Source organism: Phragmites australis, chromosome 20 (genome assembly GCF_958298935.1).
Source record: "Phragmites australis chromosome 20, lpPhrAust1.1, whole genome shotgun sequence".
Classification (NCBI taxonomy): Eukaryota; Viridiplantae; Streptophyta; class Magnoliopsida; order Poales; family Poaceae; genus Phragmites; species Phragmites australis.
In genome coordinates this window covers 3,782,991-3,801,845 of record NC_084940.1, presented here as the reverse complement: position 1 = coordinate 3,801,845, position 18,855 = coordinate 3,782,991, and the positions used below count along the sequence as shown (strand labels likewise).

General features: G+C 44.8%; 3 protein-coding genes across 6 annotated transcripts; 1 reads left to right on the top strand and 2 right to left on the bottom strand.

The window, feature by feature from the left end:
* Positions 1-2,066: 2,066 nt before the first annotated feature.
* Positions 2,067-7,811, bottom strand: LOC133902525 (uncharacterized). Its single transcript, XM_062344141.1, has 5 exons — positions 7,676-7,811; positions 3,810-4,043; positions 3,278-3,426; positions 2,793-2,929; positions 2,067-2,469 (listed from the first exon to the last, which is right to left on the bottom strand). The coding sequence occupies exons 2-5, from the start codon at positions 4,037-4,039 to the stop codon at positions 2,437-2,439; spliced, it is 549 nt and encodes a 182-aa protein (XP_062200125.1). The 5' UTR covers positions 4,040-4,043; positions 7,676-7,811; the 3' UTR covers positions 2,067-2,436.
* Positions 7,812-9,152: 1,341 nt separating this feature from the next.
* LOC133901564 (uncharacterized) lies at positions 9,153-15,058 on the top strand. 4 transcript variants are annotated; one of them, XM_062342913.1, is made up of 15 exons: positions 9,154-9,561; positions 10,097-10,224; positions 10,305-10,376; positions 10,473-10,586; positions 11,337-11,399; positions 11,483-11,539; positions 12,206-12,259; positions 12,332-12,394; positions 12,500-12,562; positions 12,883-13,047; positions 13,195-13,350; positions 13,962-14,042; positions 14,129-14,190; positions 14,305-14,445; positions 14,719-15,058. In XM_062342913.1, the coding sequence occupies exons 1-14, from the start codon at positions 9,369-9,371 to the stop codon at positions 14,384-14,386; spliced, it is 1,353 nt and encodes a 450-aa protein (XP_062198897.1). In that variant the 5' UTR covers positions 9,154-9,368; the 3' UTR covers positions 14,387-14,445; positions 14,719-15,058. The 4 variants fall into 4 exon arrangements, with proteins under 4 accessions (XP_062198899.1, XP_062198898.1, XP_062198897.1 ...); XM_062342912.1 differs by having other exon boundaries at positions 9,156-9,561; positions 11,331-11,399; XM_062342915.1 differs by lacking the exons at positions 13,962-14,042; positions 14,129-14,190 and having other exon boundaries at positions 9,153-9,561; positions 11,331-11,399.
* A 424-nt stretch (positions 15,059-15,482) lies between these two features.
* LOC133901565 (NAC domain-containing protein 92-like) lies at positions 15,483-17,840 on the bottom strand. Its single transcript, XM_062342916.1, has 3 exons — positions 17,336-17,840; positions 16,273-16,553; positions 15,483-16,175 (listed from the first exon to the last, which is right to left on the bottom strand). The coding sequence occupies exons 1-3, from the start codon at positions 17,523-17,525 to the stop codon at positions 15,618-15,620; spliced, it is 1,029 nt and encodes a 342-aa protein (XP_062198900.1). The 5' UTR covers positions 17,526-17,840; the 3' UTR covers positions 15,483-15,617.
* Positions 17,841-18,855: the final 1,015 nt, after the last annotated feature.

The window sequence follows — 18,855 nt, the reverse complement described above, 5'->3', positions numbered from 1 at the left end:
GGTTATGCGCACAGAAGCCGGAGTAGAGGGAAGAACTCCGGCCACCCATAAGACGCCATGGCCATGGCCGCCGACCGACGATGCTAGGCTACCAGCAGCCATGTTAGGCAGCGACAGAAAGGACAACCGCCTCCCCAACGGAAGACCAGACCGTCCCATGCTGTTGGCCGGAGGTCCGTCGCCATCACCATCCTTCGAAGGGATGGACCCCTTGCTGCTAGAGGAAGAAAGGAGGTGAAACTCGACCAAGGAGACAAGATGAATGGCGATAATGTAACGCAGAGTCTTCTTGTCCATGGTGTAGGGCGTCAGGTTCCCAAAAAGCTGCTGGAGGGTGGGATCGTTGTAGGAAACAAAGGAGGTAGGCTCCGTCACCTCCATAACAACCACGCTAGGAATGCTTAGCGGCAAGTCGCACCAAACAACAACATGGAGGACAAAGAGATCAGTCCGATCCGCTAAGGTGGTCTCGTCCTCGAGCCGCTCGACCTAGCAATAATGACCAAGGAGGTGCTGAGCCATGGAGGTGGACCATGTGTGGAGGGGGACACTGTGCAGAGCAATGACAACCCTGTATCGGAGGATACCAGCGGTAGCAGAAGCTAACCTCGTCCACGGTCGAAAATACCATGTGACCCCCGCCGGCAATAGCCACCCACTGGCGGAGAGAATGGTGTCACACGCTTCTTGTGAACGGCAGATAATCAGGAAATTGTCAGGGTAGAAGGTTTTGACATTAAAATCCTCCGCCGAAACGCCGAGGGCTCGCGAGATGAGGTTGAAGGCATCCGACCAGGGCACAACATAGCGCTTGAGCGTCGCCGCTGGTGGTTGAACAAGAGCACCATCTTCGAGTGTCATAAGATCCTTGGGCAGAGTGGAGTTCATGGGCGTCGGAGGGGATGAAGGTGGGGTGGATCCCAAAGATGCCGACCCTCTCGGAGTCGAGCCGGCCTGTGAATCCAAGTGATCCATACCGGAGAGGTGCAGCGGCATGTCGGTGGCTGTCGCTGAACCAGGCGGAGTGGAGTCAGCCGAAGAAGAGAGCCGAAAGATCTTACGACACTGTCTGGATCTCTTAGATCCAAAAGAGCTTGCTCGTGGGCGCTTGCAGTCTCTAGCATGGTGTCAGAAGCCTCTGCAGCAGAAGCAACAAGGTGGAAGACGATAGTCCACTCGCTAGTGTGACGAGGACAGATAGTTGAGACACCGCCTGTCGAGGGTAGCCGGCAGGCTACGCTTGGTCGGTGCGGAAGGCTTGAGACCAAGCCTAGACGTCGTCCGCCGTGGGTGACGTCCGACAATCTCCAGGGTCAAATCGTCGTCGTCAGTCGTGGGCGCGAGGCCGCTAGACGAGGCCATCCGGCTTGGGAGGAGGCACAACAAAGAGGGCCACCCTTGCAACGGTCCTAAAATCATGACGAGAGGTTGACGACGGAGCGCGTGGTACGTCCTGTAGAATGGCTTTGCCTTTGGATTCAGCCGAGAGCCTCCCGACGCTGAGGAACGGTGCTACGCTGGGCGGCAGGATAGGAGGCGACTGCTCGGCCAAGGAGACCGAGAGTGGGGAGTCACGGAGCCAACACTGCACCTTGATACGACCGGACGAGGTTGCGCCAAGGTGAAAAGGGCAGAGCGAACGGGGATAGGGGGCAAGAGTTCACCGGGGGTGGTGGCGCCAGGGATGCGACAAGCGGCCGGAGAGTGCGAGAGAGGCGATGTGGGGCAGGTGGGCGCCGAGCTCGGCGTGAGCGCTGACGGGGAGGGGGAGAGGGAGGGAGGGAGAGCGAGCCATCCACTGGTGCTGTTCTCTCCTTTCAGAGCCATCCACTGGTGCTGTTCTCTCCTTTCCGGGCAAAGCTCCTCATCTCATCTTTTCGATTTCCACACTGCAGGGTCGTACACTGATTATCATTCACCAGAAAACTGTATAGAAACAAAACATAGATCTAGTCCACTGCAACTTTCATATCACATTCCAGGTTGACTTGATGCAGGTTAGAGAACAGCCAGAAATTCCATCGGAAGCTGAAAAATGTAGAAACCGGGTTTTGCTGAAAGGGCAGTAAAGCTGAAGAAACTGAGTAAACGGTGAATTGCATAAATGAATTTTCAGGAACTTACAACAACACGAGTTTTCCCTTTCAAACAACAGTTCAATGTTCCTGAACCTGTCAAGATGCTACATATACACAAATTATCCATTGAAATTACCACTCTTCTGCATCCAACTATGTCCTTTGGAATATGGTACATTATCTATGACAGTGTGCAGTGCACAACAAGAGCCACAACCTTGTGCTAATGGCTAAACCATGTAGATGGTACTGGTTGAAACCTAGACTTGGCAGTTGCTAGCGCGCCATGGTAGTCAGCCCGGCTCAAACAGTCACAAAAGTCAGTGAACAGTTTGTCAAACACCCTCCATAGTACCTTTTATGATCTTGAGTACGGAAATGGAAGGAAAAACTGCAAATAAAAGATGAAACGCCATTTTTCAGCAAACGATGTACTATGCATATAAGCATATCAAGAAGTCAACCTTAAGTTCTCTATACTCCGCCTTATTTACTATCATGCAGTGAATATCACCATGCATCAGAGTAGATACTGATGAAAAATGCAACTACTCTGACGCCAGCAGATCATTGCATGAGTTGAGTACTTCTCGGGATTTTTGTGTACCACCGGTATAATAAGGAATTAATGTGACCACTCTACTGGCTTGTCAAAAGCGAGGGTACTTCTTTTGTATTAACAGAATGCAAACAAAATTAGGACTTAGTTCTTACTTCTCCTTCTTGCGCAAGGTGCTTTAACAGCAAAAAAGATTGCTGGTTTTCTTCCAAGCTGTCAATGACTGCAAGCCATATTTTTGAAGCAAGTTCATGGGCCTTTTCTCCTGTCTTACCACAAGCTATAAATTGATCTGTACAGAAGAGAAGAAAACAGTGTTAACTCAGTGTGAGCTGTGGTGTATATGGCTCATCAGCACCTCATTTGCTCAATAATCCATCAAGCCTTACTTTAACTGGAGCAGAGAAATATTTTCTTAAAAGCACAAGCAGCAATACTCACACATTACCCCTTTCTTATAATGCCAGACATATTCCATAAAAAATTTCCCGTGCTTGACATTATTTCATAGCTCATTCCATTTTGTTATCTTTGGAATGCAATTTTGAACATGACCATTCAACACTGAAAGAATGCTGTCACTGAAACTAGTAAAAAAAAAAGAACTTCACTCTTGAACAAGTTGGAAAGAAAACCTCACCAATGATGGTGCCATGAAGTATGCTGGAAGGAGGCATAGAAGGGCGCTCAAGCTGTTCTTTTAAATAGAGATAAGTGTGACCAACAAGCTCATCAATCTCCCCACTAGATGGGACTAAGTTCTCACTGACATATAGTGCTTGGAATCTCCTAAAAATGATCCAATAAATAGTGTTAATTGGATATTCAATATGCTCAGATGATATCCAAAGAGAGAAACAACTCCCCAGTTCTGATCTAGTGAGTATGCTGTATGCATAGCAGAAGGCAGTTCTTTTTTCCTGTTTCATCTTTTTAAGGGAGAAGAAGCCAGCTATTTGCAACTATTTACGTGAATTTCAACTCACAGTGAAGTTGCCTAAAATAAACCCAAAAGACATATGAATCTAATACTATATAAATATAACTCAGACATTTATCAAAATCCACATTTGTGAGATTCTTTAAGTGGATACAGATGCAATGATCAGGAATTTGTAGATACACCACCATGTGATGTAGACGACAGAACAACGCCGGATTACAAAACTCACCTCCTAGCAGAACCTCTTGGAATTGGCCCAGGCCAACGTTTCTGGAGACCAGCTGATGGCCAATTCCTTGCAATAGCGGTTTGCCACAAGCATTCTTCTTGAAATATGCTTGCCCAATGCTGGTTGACACATGCTATTTGAACCCACTCGCAGACTGGTAATCGAATGAATATTTCTGCAAGAAGATGTTCTAGGAGCCTGCCAATTGGTCCATCACCCCTGTCTGTCATAAGGCTAACAAACAGAGAACAAAGCATAAGAGTACATGCTTTCATGTCTAGTCCAGCACCAAAAGATTATGACAAAGATTAGCTCCGAAATAATTACATTTTACTTGGCAGCATTACTACACTCACTGTCAAATGCCTATGAAATATAAATGTTACAAATTATAGAAGAAGATGTAACCAGGGAGGGAAACAAATTCTTCGTTGTGCAGAACAAACTGACTACTTATATAGTCTATCTGATCAAGAAACAGAATGTTCAGATCAATGGTAAACAAAAGAATACCCTTCCAAAAAAAAAAAGGGTAAACAAAAGAATAGACAATTTCATATCCATCCCCTTTGCAGAAGGGACCTGAGGAAGGCGCGTCTCATGCACGTTTAAGGTATTTATTTACAAATAGAAATACTTCTACCACTCTCATCTCAGAGAAGAAGTGGTCTTAAGCTCTCTTTTCTCATATAAGTAACCTAAAAACAGAGTGATACTGTAAAAGATCACGTGTATCAATTCGTTTGCCAATTTTATGTCAAACTAGCCAAGAAACATGGCTCTTTGCAACTACAGAACTTCCTTATCTTCCTATAAGTACAGTGAGCCTAAGCACGTATGATGCTTGGGCAGCGTGCACTGTTGTCACGCCCGGTTTTTCAAAAGAACAACCAGGTGTATTCTACATGTATGCCAGGATCAGTTTCATCATACATGCGGTGACATATCAGTGATATACAGTTCTATATCGAACAAAAACAACTTTATTGAAACAATTACCAGAGTTTTGAATAGCAGCGGGAGAACTCGAGAAAACTCTAACGAAAGCTTTAGGGCACACCACAGGCAATCGACTGGGGGCAACGCGACCTAGGACGCTCCATCTTCATTGTAGTCTTCAGCTTCATTGATCTCTGTGTAGTCTTCTCCAACTGACCAGCATTTATTTTTGGAAATAGCAAGTGTGAGTACATATCGTACTCCGCAAGTGTAGGAAAATATGACATGAGGGCTTAAGTCAAGAAAAAGTTAGACACTGGTTTACTGCACTAAGCAACATTAACCTACAACTCCCAGAATCAGGCATCCTATTTACTAGGTATGAAGACACAACTTAAACAAGAATAGCTTATCGGATTCCATCCGACTACCAGGCTCACCAGACATTCCATATCCGGCTACCATAACTCACCAGACAATTCCATTACCTGGTTACCCGACCATCCATACCGGAACTCTGATCCCAACTAATCAAGAAGAAGTCCAAGCCGCTCTTGACCGTGAGCACGGCTGATCGATCAGTTTCACACTCTGCAGAGTTTGCACACTTTACCCACGAGTCGTGATTCCCGTTTTGCTTCACACTTCCGGGGTGTAGAGCCGGGGTCTCACTACAAGGCATTTACAAAGCGCCTCCAAATCCATATGCACCCACTAAGGTTTTACCACTAACAGGGATTCCATCCACTGCAGAGGCCCCCTCTTGTGCCACTTAACCGTCCATTGGTGCGTACAGAATATGAAGGGCACTAATTACTTGGCCAGGCCGTACCCATATAGGCCTCATGGTTGTGCTGTTATGCCGGGTTACAGGCTTCAAGAACCGGTCCTTAGGACCCAACACAGGAACAGACACATTCCCAACGTGCGGCACAACAAATGCGCCTTCATGCACCATCCACATAACAACCATCCTGTTAGGATCCCTATTTCATGTTGCTACGAAAGATTACCATACTCGATTCATGTTGCATAATCGCTAATCAAGTTTAACTTCTAACCCAACCAGGACAGCGACTAGCATATCTACCATTTTCTTCCCATGACCCATCAATGACGACAAGGATATTCAGACAAAAGCTAGTAAACCCTATTCATAGGTTTCCAATTTAGACAAGCATGCAATGAAGGGTAAACAACTAACATAAATTCCTAAAAATATGTGCAAGATGTTCAAGGACACTTGCCTCCTTCCGAAGTGCTGCTCAGTGTTGTCAAAATCTTGATCTTGAAGTTACTCGAACTGTTCCAGAACGTCATCGACTAATCGCAGGAACTTCCGACAAACAACACAAAAGAAACACTAAGAACAGTGCACCAAACAGAAGCAAGGTGCTATAAAAAGCCTACTAACGGAAAGTACTCGCTGCTACGATCGCGGGAGCGCGAGAATCGCCTAAAACGGAGCTTGTATGAAAAAGTTATGAGGGTTTTAAGCTACAAGGGCTTTTCTGAAAAAGAACAAGGGCTAATTTGTAAAACAGAAAATTCTAGGGGCTGATTTGTAAAAGTCCAGGGACCTATTCGCAATTAACTAAAAGTTCAGGGGGCTAAAAGTAAAATAACAGGGCTATCAGGGGTTGTTTTGTGAAATCATAAAAGTCTAGGGACCTAATTGCAAAAGTACATATTTAAAAGAATTAACAGATTTATTTTTAATTAGAAATCCCTATTTATGACGTCAGCATGACATCATCACGCTGACGTGGACGCTGACCGGCTCGGCTCGGCTGATGCGACTGACACGTGGCGCTGACGTGGCTCTCATAAGCTGACTAGGTTAAAGAGGACACGTGGCGCGATCTGAATGGCTAGCGAAGGGGTATTTTGCAATCTAATCGTGGTCGTTGCTGCAAGATCGGACGGCTCACCTTGAGTCTTCCTCCTCTGGTCGGCGGCGCGGGGCTCAGTGCGGCGGTGCTTGGCCGGAGAGTCGCCGGAGTTGAGCTCCGGTGGCCGGACTTCGACGGCGAGCGGCGGAACGCGGAGAGGAGACGACGGCGAACCCGTTTGAGGGGCAAGTTCGCGTCGGGGCGGTCTCCAACGGCTCGGCGACGGCGGCAACCTTCGGGGAAGGTTCGGCGACGGAGTGAAGGCGCTCTGGGGGAGGAAACTCGATGAGATTTGGGGCTTTGGGTGCGGTGTGGTGAGAGGAGGCCCGTCCGGAGGTTTGATTTGGATTATATAGGCGGGAGGAGCGGTTGCGGAGAGGGGCGCGGGGTGGAGATCGTGCGGCGGCTTTTTCGGCGGCAGTTGCGGCACGGCATGGGCAGAGAGAGGAGATGGAGGAGAAAAACGGATGACGGTAGTTGCGGAGACGGGCGTCACAACTGTACTCTACACTCTAAAAATAGCGTTGCACTGAGCAACCAAATGTGCACATCCGAGCATAAACAATCTTATGTCAATCCAGAAGAAATTAGAATTTGATCAGAATCGAAGAAATTACATGTGTGGGCATAATGCTAATTACACCAACACCAAAAGGCGAAGGCACCATACAACCAAGCAAAGCTGTCTTGGTCATAAATCCAAGAAGGCGCAATATAACCAAGCAAAAAACTTAATCAAGAGCGCCTCCCATGACTAACTAGAAAGAGCATTAACTGAACATACACATTACATCTGCACGGACCGAGCAGAGCTAACTAGCCAACCGACCAGCTAACAAACACAAGAAACTTAGGCTGGACGCAAATCCGCACAAGTCACCGTGCAGTCCGATCAAGGTTCTCACTTCCAGGTCAGTCTGGGACGACGAGAGCATGGCCATGAGGATCAAACGATTTAACAGCCACACTTTTTTTTAATCTAGACAGCTTAGTGAAATTAGTCACTGCCTCTGGCTGCAGGAGTTGAGCGGGTACCTGTGAAGGAGGAGCGGCTCCTTGGAGCCTCCCTCCGGTCTGCTGGGGAGACGGCGTCGCGAGGAACGGGCGGAGGAGCAGAGGCCGCCGAGTCGGGTGGAGGAGGTGGAAAAGAGGAGTGCGAGACATTGACGGCACCGCTGCGTGCTTCTCGTTTGCTACCTCAGTTCTTAAATAAAGTTCGTCCTAAAATGTGTAATTAAATTTAAAAACTTTTATCACTAATATATATAAAAATAATAGTAGTAAATTTATTATAAAAAATAATTTAATATCATCTAATTTTTATTAAATTTTATAAAAAATGATTATCAAAAGTAATATTTCAATGTGTTAGTTAGAGATCATATCGATGTACTAAACAAGTAAAAGAAAATATAGGTAGTACCTTCCTGCGGGACACGTACCATAAAAAACGAATAACCATCACATCGTACTACATGCGGTAGTGTTGGTCTATTCACCGACCCAACTTTCGTATGGGTTGTAGCGTATGGGCCATAATCTATCAACCAGCCCGCACGTGGGAACATTTGGATGTGTTTGGTTCTGAACAGGTCTAATCCTGAACAGCTTGGTCCGACAAATTCGATCTGATCTAACTTGAAATAGTCTAACCTGACTAGTTAATAGGCTAGGCTTGAGCTTGACTCTTTTAGTCCACAATGGGTTTCAGGTCAAACTTGAGCTTAAAAATGGACTCAAAGTTCGAAAAAGTCTAGGAAAACCAATCCGACTTGAAAAAACTCAAACCCGACTTAGCCCGTAGTGGATTTTAGGCCGGGCTCAGGCTTAGAAAACTAGCCCAGTGTCTGGCTCAGCCTGGCTTGAGCTTGTGGGTTTTCTGTCGGGTTTTTAAAGCCTGGGCTGGCCTGATAGTTGAACAGGCCTAGTTCCGAAAGAGTTTTCGTATGAAATAAGTAACTCCAGGAAAAGTAATCGGAGTGAAGTCATATTCGTTGAAAAGAAGATTATTTGATTAGTCGCATCTGTCTAGACAGGCTGAGCTATGTTTATATTTGGTTGACTGAATATAAGATCATATGGGCGAATGCAAGAGTTAAAACCATATGATCTTTTAAAATAATTATGTGATACCGATAAGTAGATCTGTGTATATAAGTGGATATAGAACTTGTATTCATCGAATCAAACTGTAGAGTAAAATTTAAATTGAGTTTTGCTCTCGAGTCAAAATAAAACTATATATTTACACGTATCGAACCAGACTGTGACAATAATTATATCTAACAAATATGTTTTTTTTCAAAAATCTACTTATTCATTATTAGGTCAGGATTGAGGGAGATACGGGAACAAACACCCCCTCGGGTCTGTCCATGGATTGAACTCCCTGGGCCGCAGCAGTTCGGATGGGCCCCGCCGAGCAGTGACGCAAACAGCGCAGCCATCACGGCGCACGGCCACCGCGTGCCGCGTATCTCGTCCTCTCCACGGCAAGGCAGGTAGGCCGAGGCAGCCGCGCTCACGTGCGTCCTCTTGGACGAAACAGCGAGTCGGGACGTGAAGGAGCGAGGCGAGGCGACGCGCGACGCGGCTGGGTAGTGGGTAGTTGGTAGGCGAGCGACCGGCACGCCGTCCCTCCCTTCCCCCACGCAGTCTCCCGTTACTCCTCTCGGCGCGGGCGGAGGCGAGCGAGCGAGGAATCTCGTGCGCTGCTGATCTCGTGACGATGCGGATCCCGGGGCGGCTCTTCCTCGCGCTGCTGCTCGTCGCGCTCGCGGCCGGGTCGGCGGCGGCGCAGGACGCGGCAGAGGAGGGCGTGGCGCCGGCGGCGGAGGAGATCGCGGCGGGCGCGAGGGCCAAGGAGGCGGCGGTGCTGGCCGCCGAGCTGGGCCAGCTCAGGGCGAAGATCTCCGCCTTAGGTACGTGCGCGTGTGCATGGTTCCAGTTCCGCCCGGTGCCGTTCTGCTGCTGCGGCTGTCTCGTTTGGTTCTGCTGGTTTTCGTGGGGTTTAGTTGACTCGCTAGGGTTTTGGACTTTTGGTGGTCAATGTGTTGCGAGGGAACGGGACAATGCGCGTGGCGAGCTTGGTGGGGGTGAGATTTGGCGATTACCTGATGGATCGGTTGCTGCTTCACTGGATTAGCGTTCAAACTTGAGCTGATTTCGAATAGTTCGATGAAGGCCAGGTTGGTCGGGGAAATGTTTCTGCTAATAGCTTGCGATTTCGAGGAAAACCCTTCTCGTCCGTCCATACGTTCACCTAGCAAGTTAGAGCGCAGCAATGCTTTGTACGATACATTTTTGGCTTGCAATTTCAGAGCGAAATAATTTGAGTAAAATAGCCTGAGTAGCTGAGTGTAAGTCATACCAACCTCTAGTCATCACAAAATGCTGCACGATTCTTCCTAAAATTTTGAATAATTAGAAAGGATCCTGATTGTTTTCGTCCTGCAGAGTCGCGCATTGCGGAGCAGACTCTGGAGTTGAAGACCAAGGATGATGCAATTGAAACACTGAAAAAGGTTATCGAGGAGGTGTCACAAAGGATAGCTACTCTGCAGAGTGAGATAACTTCTGTCAAGGTGATTTAACGACAAAGACTACATTGTTGATGGATGGTTTTCTACTTGGTCATTATATCCATTAACTGCTGCATATACAGGCGACGGGGTCTTTAGCTGCAGAGGAGCAGGCAAGCAAGGCCAATGCACGGGCTATTGAGCTTGAGAAGCAGGTAGTGACAAACTGACAATTGACAAGGCAGAATTCCATGAACTGTTAGTGTGATAGGATATTGTGGTTTACTGGTTTCTGATCTCACCTCTTCCAGATCGACAAGCTCAAGAAGGATGTTAAAGCACAAAATAGCAAAAAGGCAGCTCTGGAAGCTAGGGCTGGTGATGCAGAGAAGAAGGTGCAAGAGCTGAATGCAAAGCTGGAAAAAGTAAGTATGCAACTGTGGTTGTCAAGTTGTCTTCTTTGCTGTTACACTACTATTTTCCTCTATTTCACTAAAAAAATTGGACAAGTTTGCATTTGCTTAACATCTCGATACACTCCTGTGGCTTTTATTTAGTGCTCATGATGAATTCTTATGCTTAAACAGCAAGTATGCTTTCCTTGATATGCTATTCTGCGTTTTCCTTTTTTGTGTATACGGTTTCAGAGAGTGATAGATGTTTGAAATTTTTCTGTTTTTCTTCTTCCTTCATATTTATTTTAGTGCAACTATGCAATTATACTAAACAAAATTCATGAAAACATAAGATTGAACTCCTCTCACAGTTTCAGTGATGGTACTGATTGATAAAAAGTTTGAACAGTTGTGAGAGTTCCATGGTACGACAGAGCACACCACATGATATGCCCTCTTATTTATTATAAGTAGAGCTGAGCCTCATGCCCTATTGAGCTAAAAATCTAGCTCTGAAGCCAAAAAAAATTTGGTTTGAGGCTAATTTCCTGTTGAAATGCAAGCTAGATTATCCTGTATATTTTTTCTCTTTTGCTCATCTCTAAAAGTTTCAGTGGAAACAGGGGTAGACCCTTCGAATAGAAAAAAGAAAATGGTTTTTTTCTTTTCTATATTTGGCAAATACTTCCCTTATTTTCTTACGGTTCTTAATAGCTTTACGTCACTTATTTTATTTTGTGAGTATTGTTCTCATTTTTATACTGTTCTTAATAGCTCCAGAGGACAAGCGATGAGCAAAAGCGCAGGATCCAAAAGACTGAAGTTGCTCTTAAAGCTGCTGAGGTTTGTAATATATCCGACTACTGCGACAATGTTCTGATGTTATGTGATGTTTTCTTTTCAACCTTTGTTTCTCATGTTTTTAGGAGGAGCTGATGAAGGTGCAGTTAGAAACAACAACAAAATTGAAACAGCTGAGAGAGGTAAACATGTATTCTATTGCTTCAGCTGCTGTCCTATCAGTGCTTGTCAGGTTGATGTAAATTCATTGTTAAAAACTCTTATAAAGCTATTTGAATCTTGGTGCAGCGTTTCAATGATTCCTTAACAACACGTTTCAAATGCAACTTAGTTTGCCAGCTCGCAGATGTTGTTGTAATGAGGCTGAATAAAATAACATACTCCCTCCAGTCAAAAATACTTGACACGTTGGACATGACACAATCTCCAATGTGCAACTTTGACTACTATTTTTTATTAGAGTATATTTATAAAATCCAATAAATTTATGAGATTATGAAAGTAGTTTTCAAGACAAATCAACACATGTGACTTTCATGTTTCCAAACTAAATATTTTTTAAAAGTTATTGATAGTCAAAGTTTCAAAAGTTTAACCAAACCTTGTCCAAAACATCAAGTATTTATGACTGGAGGGAGTATTCACTTTTCACCGAACCTTAGCTTGTTTGGTTACGAGAGCACGCGATTGTTATGAGGAACTTCTAGATCCTGATGGTGATGACTATGCATACCACGAGCAATTGAGCATAATCCTACTCACTGCTACATGCTGTGAACCTTACCCTGTCTCTTTTTTATTTTGTGATTATTGTGGCAGGCATCATACTGATTGTTATTCTTTGGCAGGTTCATGGAGCATGGTTGCCACCTTGGTTAGTGACACATGCAGCTCGCTCAATGGTAAAAGTGGACGTAAAGACTCTGCCTCCTCTTTGTTACATTCTCTCACCACGTTCATTGTCTACCATGCAGGAGATGATGTCAAATCACTGGAACGAACATGGGAAACCTGTTGTCAACAGTTTATTGCAGAAGGTGCCGTGTAGCTTTCTTAAAGTTCTCTTTATTTAAATATGAAAATGCCAATTTAAATAGATAATTTATGTGCTCATTTATGCTCCTTGAACTAAACAACTGCAGGCATCAGAAAAATCTGTGGAGTTAAGGAAATGGGTCCAGCCCCATCTGGAAACTGCTAAGGCGGTAAATATTCTTACCTTGTCCTCAATCTGTAGTTATAGAAATTTGTAGTAGCACAGTGTATTTGAAGCATTCAAGATGTGTCGTGTCAGCATGCATTTGTGGTTAATTCTTGGTATGTCTCCTGTTTGTGAATCTTTTGTTCAAGAAATTTATAGGAGCATAAAGTTTATTTGAAATTTTAAGAATGCATCATACTGCACACATTTACAACCAATGCTCGGTATGTGTGATATGATATCATATCATATGGTGTCTTAATGTTGCAAGTTTGTGGCATCTTTATTCATTATCCACTAACAGTGGCATTTCCCTTCTTGAAGAAATGGATGCCTGTTGCTAGGGAAAACTTGGTTACCTTGAAGAAAAATGCGGAACCGTATGTGCAAATGGTCTCAACAAAATCAGTAGAGGTTTATCAAGCATCAAGGGACTTTATCACACCTCATCTTGTGAATGCACGTGAAGTTGCTGATCCCTACTTGCAGGTACACCTCCTGCTTTTTCAAGAATTCACAGTTTGCCATGCCACTTTTATAGGAATAGCTGGTTGATTATGGTAGGCCATAAAGTCTTTTCATTGGGAAGCCCTGCAAAATCATTGATCTATAATCAATTGGCCCTATGTTTTTCAGGAAGCAAAGAAGAGATCCAAACCTTATATTGATCAAGTTGCTGTGGCCACTAAACCACATGTCAAGAAAATTAGAACTGCCCTGAAGCCTTATACCAAAAGGGCGGTTAATGTATATGGAAAATTTCTTGAGAAGGCTACTACATATCATCATCAGGTATTTGCTATTTCCTTTTCCCCTTATATCTTTCCGAGGTATTCCAAATTTTTTGTCCCTTTTTCAATTGTTCTACACATTTTATGCTTCTGTTATCCCTATTTGGCTATTTGTATTCCTTTCACAATTTGGATCTCTTGTTTGAATATGTAGTGTAGTTTTTAGTTGATCTTGATTCATACATCCTTATATATATTCGGCTCTATTTTCATGTAGCTTTCATTGTTTTTTTTCCTCTGCTGGAAAAACTTACCTTTTGCATTGCTGTAATGGTCAGCCACTCTATGTATTTTGCATAGTGATTGATGGGATCTTGAGCTTTTTTTCATTTTAAAAGAGTGCTGAGGTCAAGATTTTCCTTTTTTGGAAGAATACTGATTGTTAGTCATTGTTGAGGTCTTTGACTGGTGTCTTTTGTACAATTATACATCTTAAACTACTGCTAAATTGCAATAGTTTTTCCATTTACTATGAGGGATGAAACATCACTAGATTTAGTTAACCGTCGTATGTATGTTATAGTATTTTAGTTTATTTTAATCAAATGTGTGTATTCTGGTTTCATGACCTACGGCCATGGATGAGAGAATCTCAACCATTTTCTTTTCCAGGCTGAGGCAACTATCTTGGATTACCTTCACCAACATGAATTTACAAAACAGTTTGCAACTCAAGAGGTGGTGTGGTATCTGGTAGGCACCAATTGAACAATCAGTTAAACCTGTGCTTCACCAGTTCAAATATATGTAAGGTCTTAATGTTTTGTCTCTCTTTACAGGCTTCTGCTTTGCTGGTTATGCCCGTTTTTGTTTTGTACACACTCCTGGTCAAAACGTTCTGGTTTGTGTTTGTTTTTTCCAGTGTTCAGCTAATTTTAGTTGCTTGAAACAGTACATTGCTTTAAAGGATTGACTTTATTTGCCATTTGATTTCAATCTTCTCATTTGCGTATAGCTCCAAGAATCAGAAGAGATCCCCACGGAATGGTAATGCCAACCATGGCCATCGAAGACATAAGCGCCGGCATGCAGGCTAACAGACCATAGATAAACACTTCAGGTTTTTCTGCTGTGTGTCACATTGTAGTTGCAGAAGGTACGGCCCTTAGTTCCTTTCTAATATAGATCCATCTTTTTTTGTTGGCTCGGAAACTTCTTGTTAATTGAACAATTTGCTTGTTTTAAATTTTCTTAACTTATACAGCAATAAAGCATGTACTTGAATTATATGAATTTTGATACAGCTTTGAAGTAAAGGGCTGGGAATGGATGCAGTTTAGAAAGGGGTTCTTATTCCAGTAGCCTGGACCTTTGAGCTAACTGTTATTCCAGGGCATTTTGGCGTAATATCTGGTTTTGTACCATGCAGATCGTGAGTATGACCATGGAGTTCGTTGGATGGTATACACACTATGGTGACCCGGGGTCATCGCTGAAATTTGCTGCGTATCTACGAGTTGGTCGACACACAGAAGCTGTGTTTTTACCCCCAATTTGTGGACATTGTTGTAGTTGCGGTTTTGCATCTGCACTTTCTGAGTAGGGATTACGAGTTTAAATTCGTGGGTGCTCATTTATTGTAGCCTTGTTTATGTTTTTGAGCTTGTGTAATTCGTGCTTTGTTGTCCATTTATAGTTGTACCTTCCACCGACTGTAAACGCTTCTTTCGACAGTGAAACTTACAACGTAGCTGCACTACATGCTGTACCGTGAACGTCTTTCATGATTCAGCCCAGTTCGTGTAATCATGCAGCCCATTTGATTCAGTTGTGTCGAGTCATGTACAAGCTCCAAATAATCTACGCTTGACGCTTCTCCAATTTGACTACACGGGCGCTTCCCAGGTGCTCCGGCAGATCACGGCAGCCGGTCTACCCTGCCATTCTCTCTTCGTCGAGGATGAAACTTGACGTTGCCGGCCTCCCTACGGTTTCGTGAAGATCAACCACAATCTAAAGTTTTCAAAGTTAGGTTTGAACCTCAGTTTCATATCTATAGCTCTATAGGAGCTCACCAAGCCTTTTCTTTTTTGGTGCACATGTTGTCAGGTCAAGCAACCTATCTCTGATTTCTACAAGCCAGACAACAAACTAATCTAAACAGCATAACAAAACCAATAAAAAGAAGCGATATTTTCAGCTAATGATACAACAAAGAAGCACTAGATTAAGACACCTCAAGTCTTCGTGTTCTTGCTACATGATACACCAACAATTTTGCTTGGCACTTTGGCACTGCAAGCAGTCAAGCACTCCACTCCACAGCTACTACACCTGGTAACCGGCCGGCCAGTACCTCTCCACCAGCTGCTCCACGTCCAAGCTCTGGTACCGCACCCCCGCCGCGTCCGCGCCGAACCCTCCGTCCGCGATCACGCAGCCGCCGAGCCCCGGCGCCATCTGCTGGTGCTCACTTCCCATCACCTGGCCAGCGCCGGCAACGCTCGGCGCCGTCTGGCTCATCGCCATCGACATAGCATGGAGCGGCGAGGCGCCGAGGTTGAGGTTGAGGCTGGAGAGCGTGAACGGCGCCGCCGCGGCGGGGCTGATGTAGGCCGCCGTCCCGGGGTGCGGTTGGATGTGCGGGTGCAGCCCCGGCGTGCCGCGGGCGAAGCGCGCGAGCTCGGCCAGGTCGGCGGGGGTCATGTACGAGTAGTGGTGCGGGTGCCCGCGCGCGAACGGGTCGTGCTGGAGCAGGGTCGGCAGGAGGGGTGGGATCATGTCCAGCGTGTACGGGTGGTGGTGGGACCGGGAGAGCGCATTGTTGGACGGGTACTTCTTGGCGCCGGCGGTCTTCGCGAAGACGCGGCACACGACCCACTCATCCTGTTACAACAATGAAAACATTTTGTATGTTATCATCAAATCCACTGGATATGATTTTGTAAAACATGCATAAACTTCAAATTATAACTTTATATACCTTGTTAGATTTAGGGGCTGACTTAGAGTACATGCGATACTCGTGTATGACCCAATTGGTTTTCTCGCCTCGCGGAGCTCTTCCTTTGTAGAAGACTAGAGTTTTCTTCATTCCTACTAGTTCTGGCGTGGCTGGTAGTTGCCCAGTGTAGATTTCCTTATCCTTCCCTGTTGTCTTCCAGTAGCCAGCATTAGTTGCGCGGTTTGTTCGCACACCCGTCGGGTACTTCCTGTCCCTTAGGCTGAAGAAATACCACTCTTTTTCTCCGAGTTTAGCTTTTTCTGGCATCGATTTTTAAATAAAATACAAATCCTTAGAATTTTGTGTTACTTATGCAAACTCTCTTAACCTAACACTAAATGACATATCCAATTGTTCACTAGAAGTACTTTTTAATTAGATAGTTGCAAAGTGGAAGAGTAAATTTGAAGATCGATAACAGTTGTGCCTAAGGACATAAGACCATGACAATTAGAAGTTTTCATGTACCAGCGTCAAATTTCTTGCAGAAAAGATACAAATTAGAGATAAGAGAGAGGCAAAAGAGGACATACATGCATACTACATAAATACAAAAGATGATATGGATTATCACGCTGATGATCTTATTTGCGTAGCTAAGTAAGCTCGGACTAAACAGGACAGAATACGTAAGGAACAAAGAAACCTTGAAATCCAAAAGTCTGATCGTGTTTGCAGGATATATGAACACGTAGTAGTTTGAGGCTTTTAGCTTTTGAAAAACTTGCACCACAAAGTGCAAGAAAATCAGACAACTCCGGCATAGGTAATATAGATGCTTGGAGATTAACCATGCCCTCATCTACACGTACCTGTGCTCTATATAGAAAGTCATCAATAACAAGCTATGATGATACATGCATGAATCTATACATATGTGGTAGAGAGAAAACTAATTAAATATAATAATTAAGGACTTAGACACGAGTATATATTAAAATCCATCGAATACGTACCGATCGAAAGAGCTTAATTTTTCGTGATGAATGGAGAGTTAAATTCAGTCATATATGCAGATGCATCTGTGTACGTAGTTCATTACCTGGGAGATCCCAAGGCTCGCACTTGTTGAGGTCGACCTCGGCGATGGCCCTCGCCGTGAAGCTGCCGTCGGCGAGCTTGTGCCGCAGGTAGTACGTGATGAGCTCCTCGTCCGTCGGGTGGAACCTGAACCCTGGCGGCAAGCTCTCCTCCTTCTTCGTCCCTCCTCCTCCTCCTCCTGACCCTTCCATACCAACCAACCGATCTCAACACTACACACAACAGCAGAAGAGAACCCTAACAGTAGCGGCCTAGCCTGCTAAACCGGCTACTATACTTAGCAAGCTGTAAGAAACCTTGGGGTTTCTTGTTGCACTTGAGGAAGAAGGAAGACGACGGCAGGCAACTAATTAACGGATCCAAGAACGAAATGATCTGTCAAGAAAAGCTTATTAATTAGCTAGCTGATGGCCAGCAGCTAGCTAGGCGACGATCGAGGATGGAGGAAGAAGAACACGCTACACGGCAGCACTTGAGCTTTTGGCTGTGAAATATTTGGGTGCTTTTTCACGCAAGAGGGCGGAGATATAGGGAGCGCGACACGGGCTTGAAGATGTGTGGGAGAAGCTTGTACCAACCGGGGGTCGTGAGCTACAAGCTGGATGGACAGATTCCATGGATGGATGATGCGTCGCATGTCGCGCGCGTCTGCTTGTTCCGCGCGCGCGCGCGCGGTAGCTGCTGTATCTTTCAAGCCCGGGCCGGGTCGTCGTCGCCATTGCAGCAGTGCCAAGGATATGGTCATACTCGTGCGTACTATTGGCGGTACTCCTCGCCGCGGCTTGTCCTTTCATGGCCGCGCGTCGATCGAGTTGTTAATTGGACTCGACGACGTACGACGAACAGTTGTTAATAACTAGATCGAGCTGTATACCGCATGCATCTCGATCGACACTTAGCACTGACAAGATTATTGCATGTATTTCTATCTAGCTAAATATAACATGTATTTCTATCAATGCCCAATAGACATCGCATCCTTGTAGCAACTACATGTGCTATGCATGCATGTAGGCCTCACAATATGGGACATTTTCAAAGCACGATCAGAGTATGATCAACTTCCAGTAATGTACATGCAAGTATGAAGCAAGCACCACCATCATCACTCGATCGCTCCATTAGGGGAGCAACAAGAACACCAAAGGGATCATATATATTCTGGATATTGTGGTACAGAACATTGAAAAATCAACTGATTATACTGATTGGACGACGATCTAGAAATTAAAAAATTTAGCAGAACAAGCCAGTGCAGGGATATATATATATATATACACACCTAGCTTATCTGAACAAATTCATAATAATGAAAGTCAATACGTGCATATTTCTATCGACGGCAATGGAACTGAAGTAGTTTATTCCGAAGAGAGGATACAAGGAGTCTTGAGCATCAACTGAAATACCAGTCGAGAACTCGAGATGAACGCGGTAAAGGTAACAAAGTCAAATTAGCAACGTAACCGCTGAAAAGAAAATCTCTCCTCCACACGAGAGAGTCAGCAAACAGGACACGTG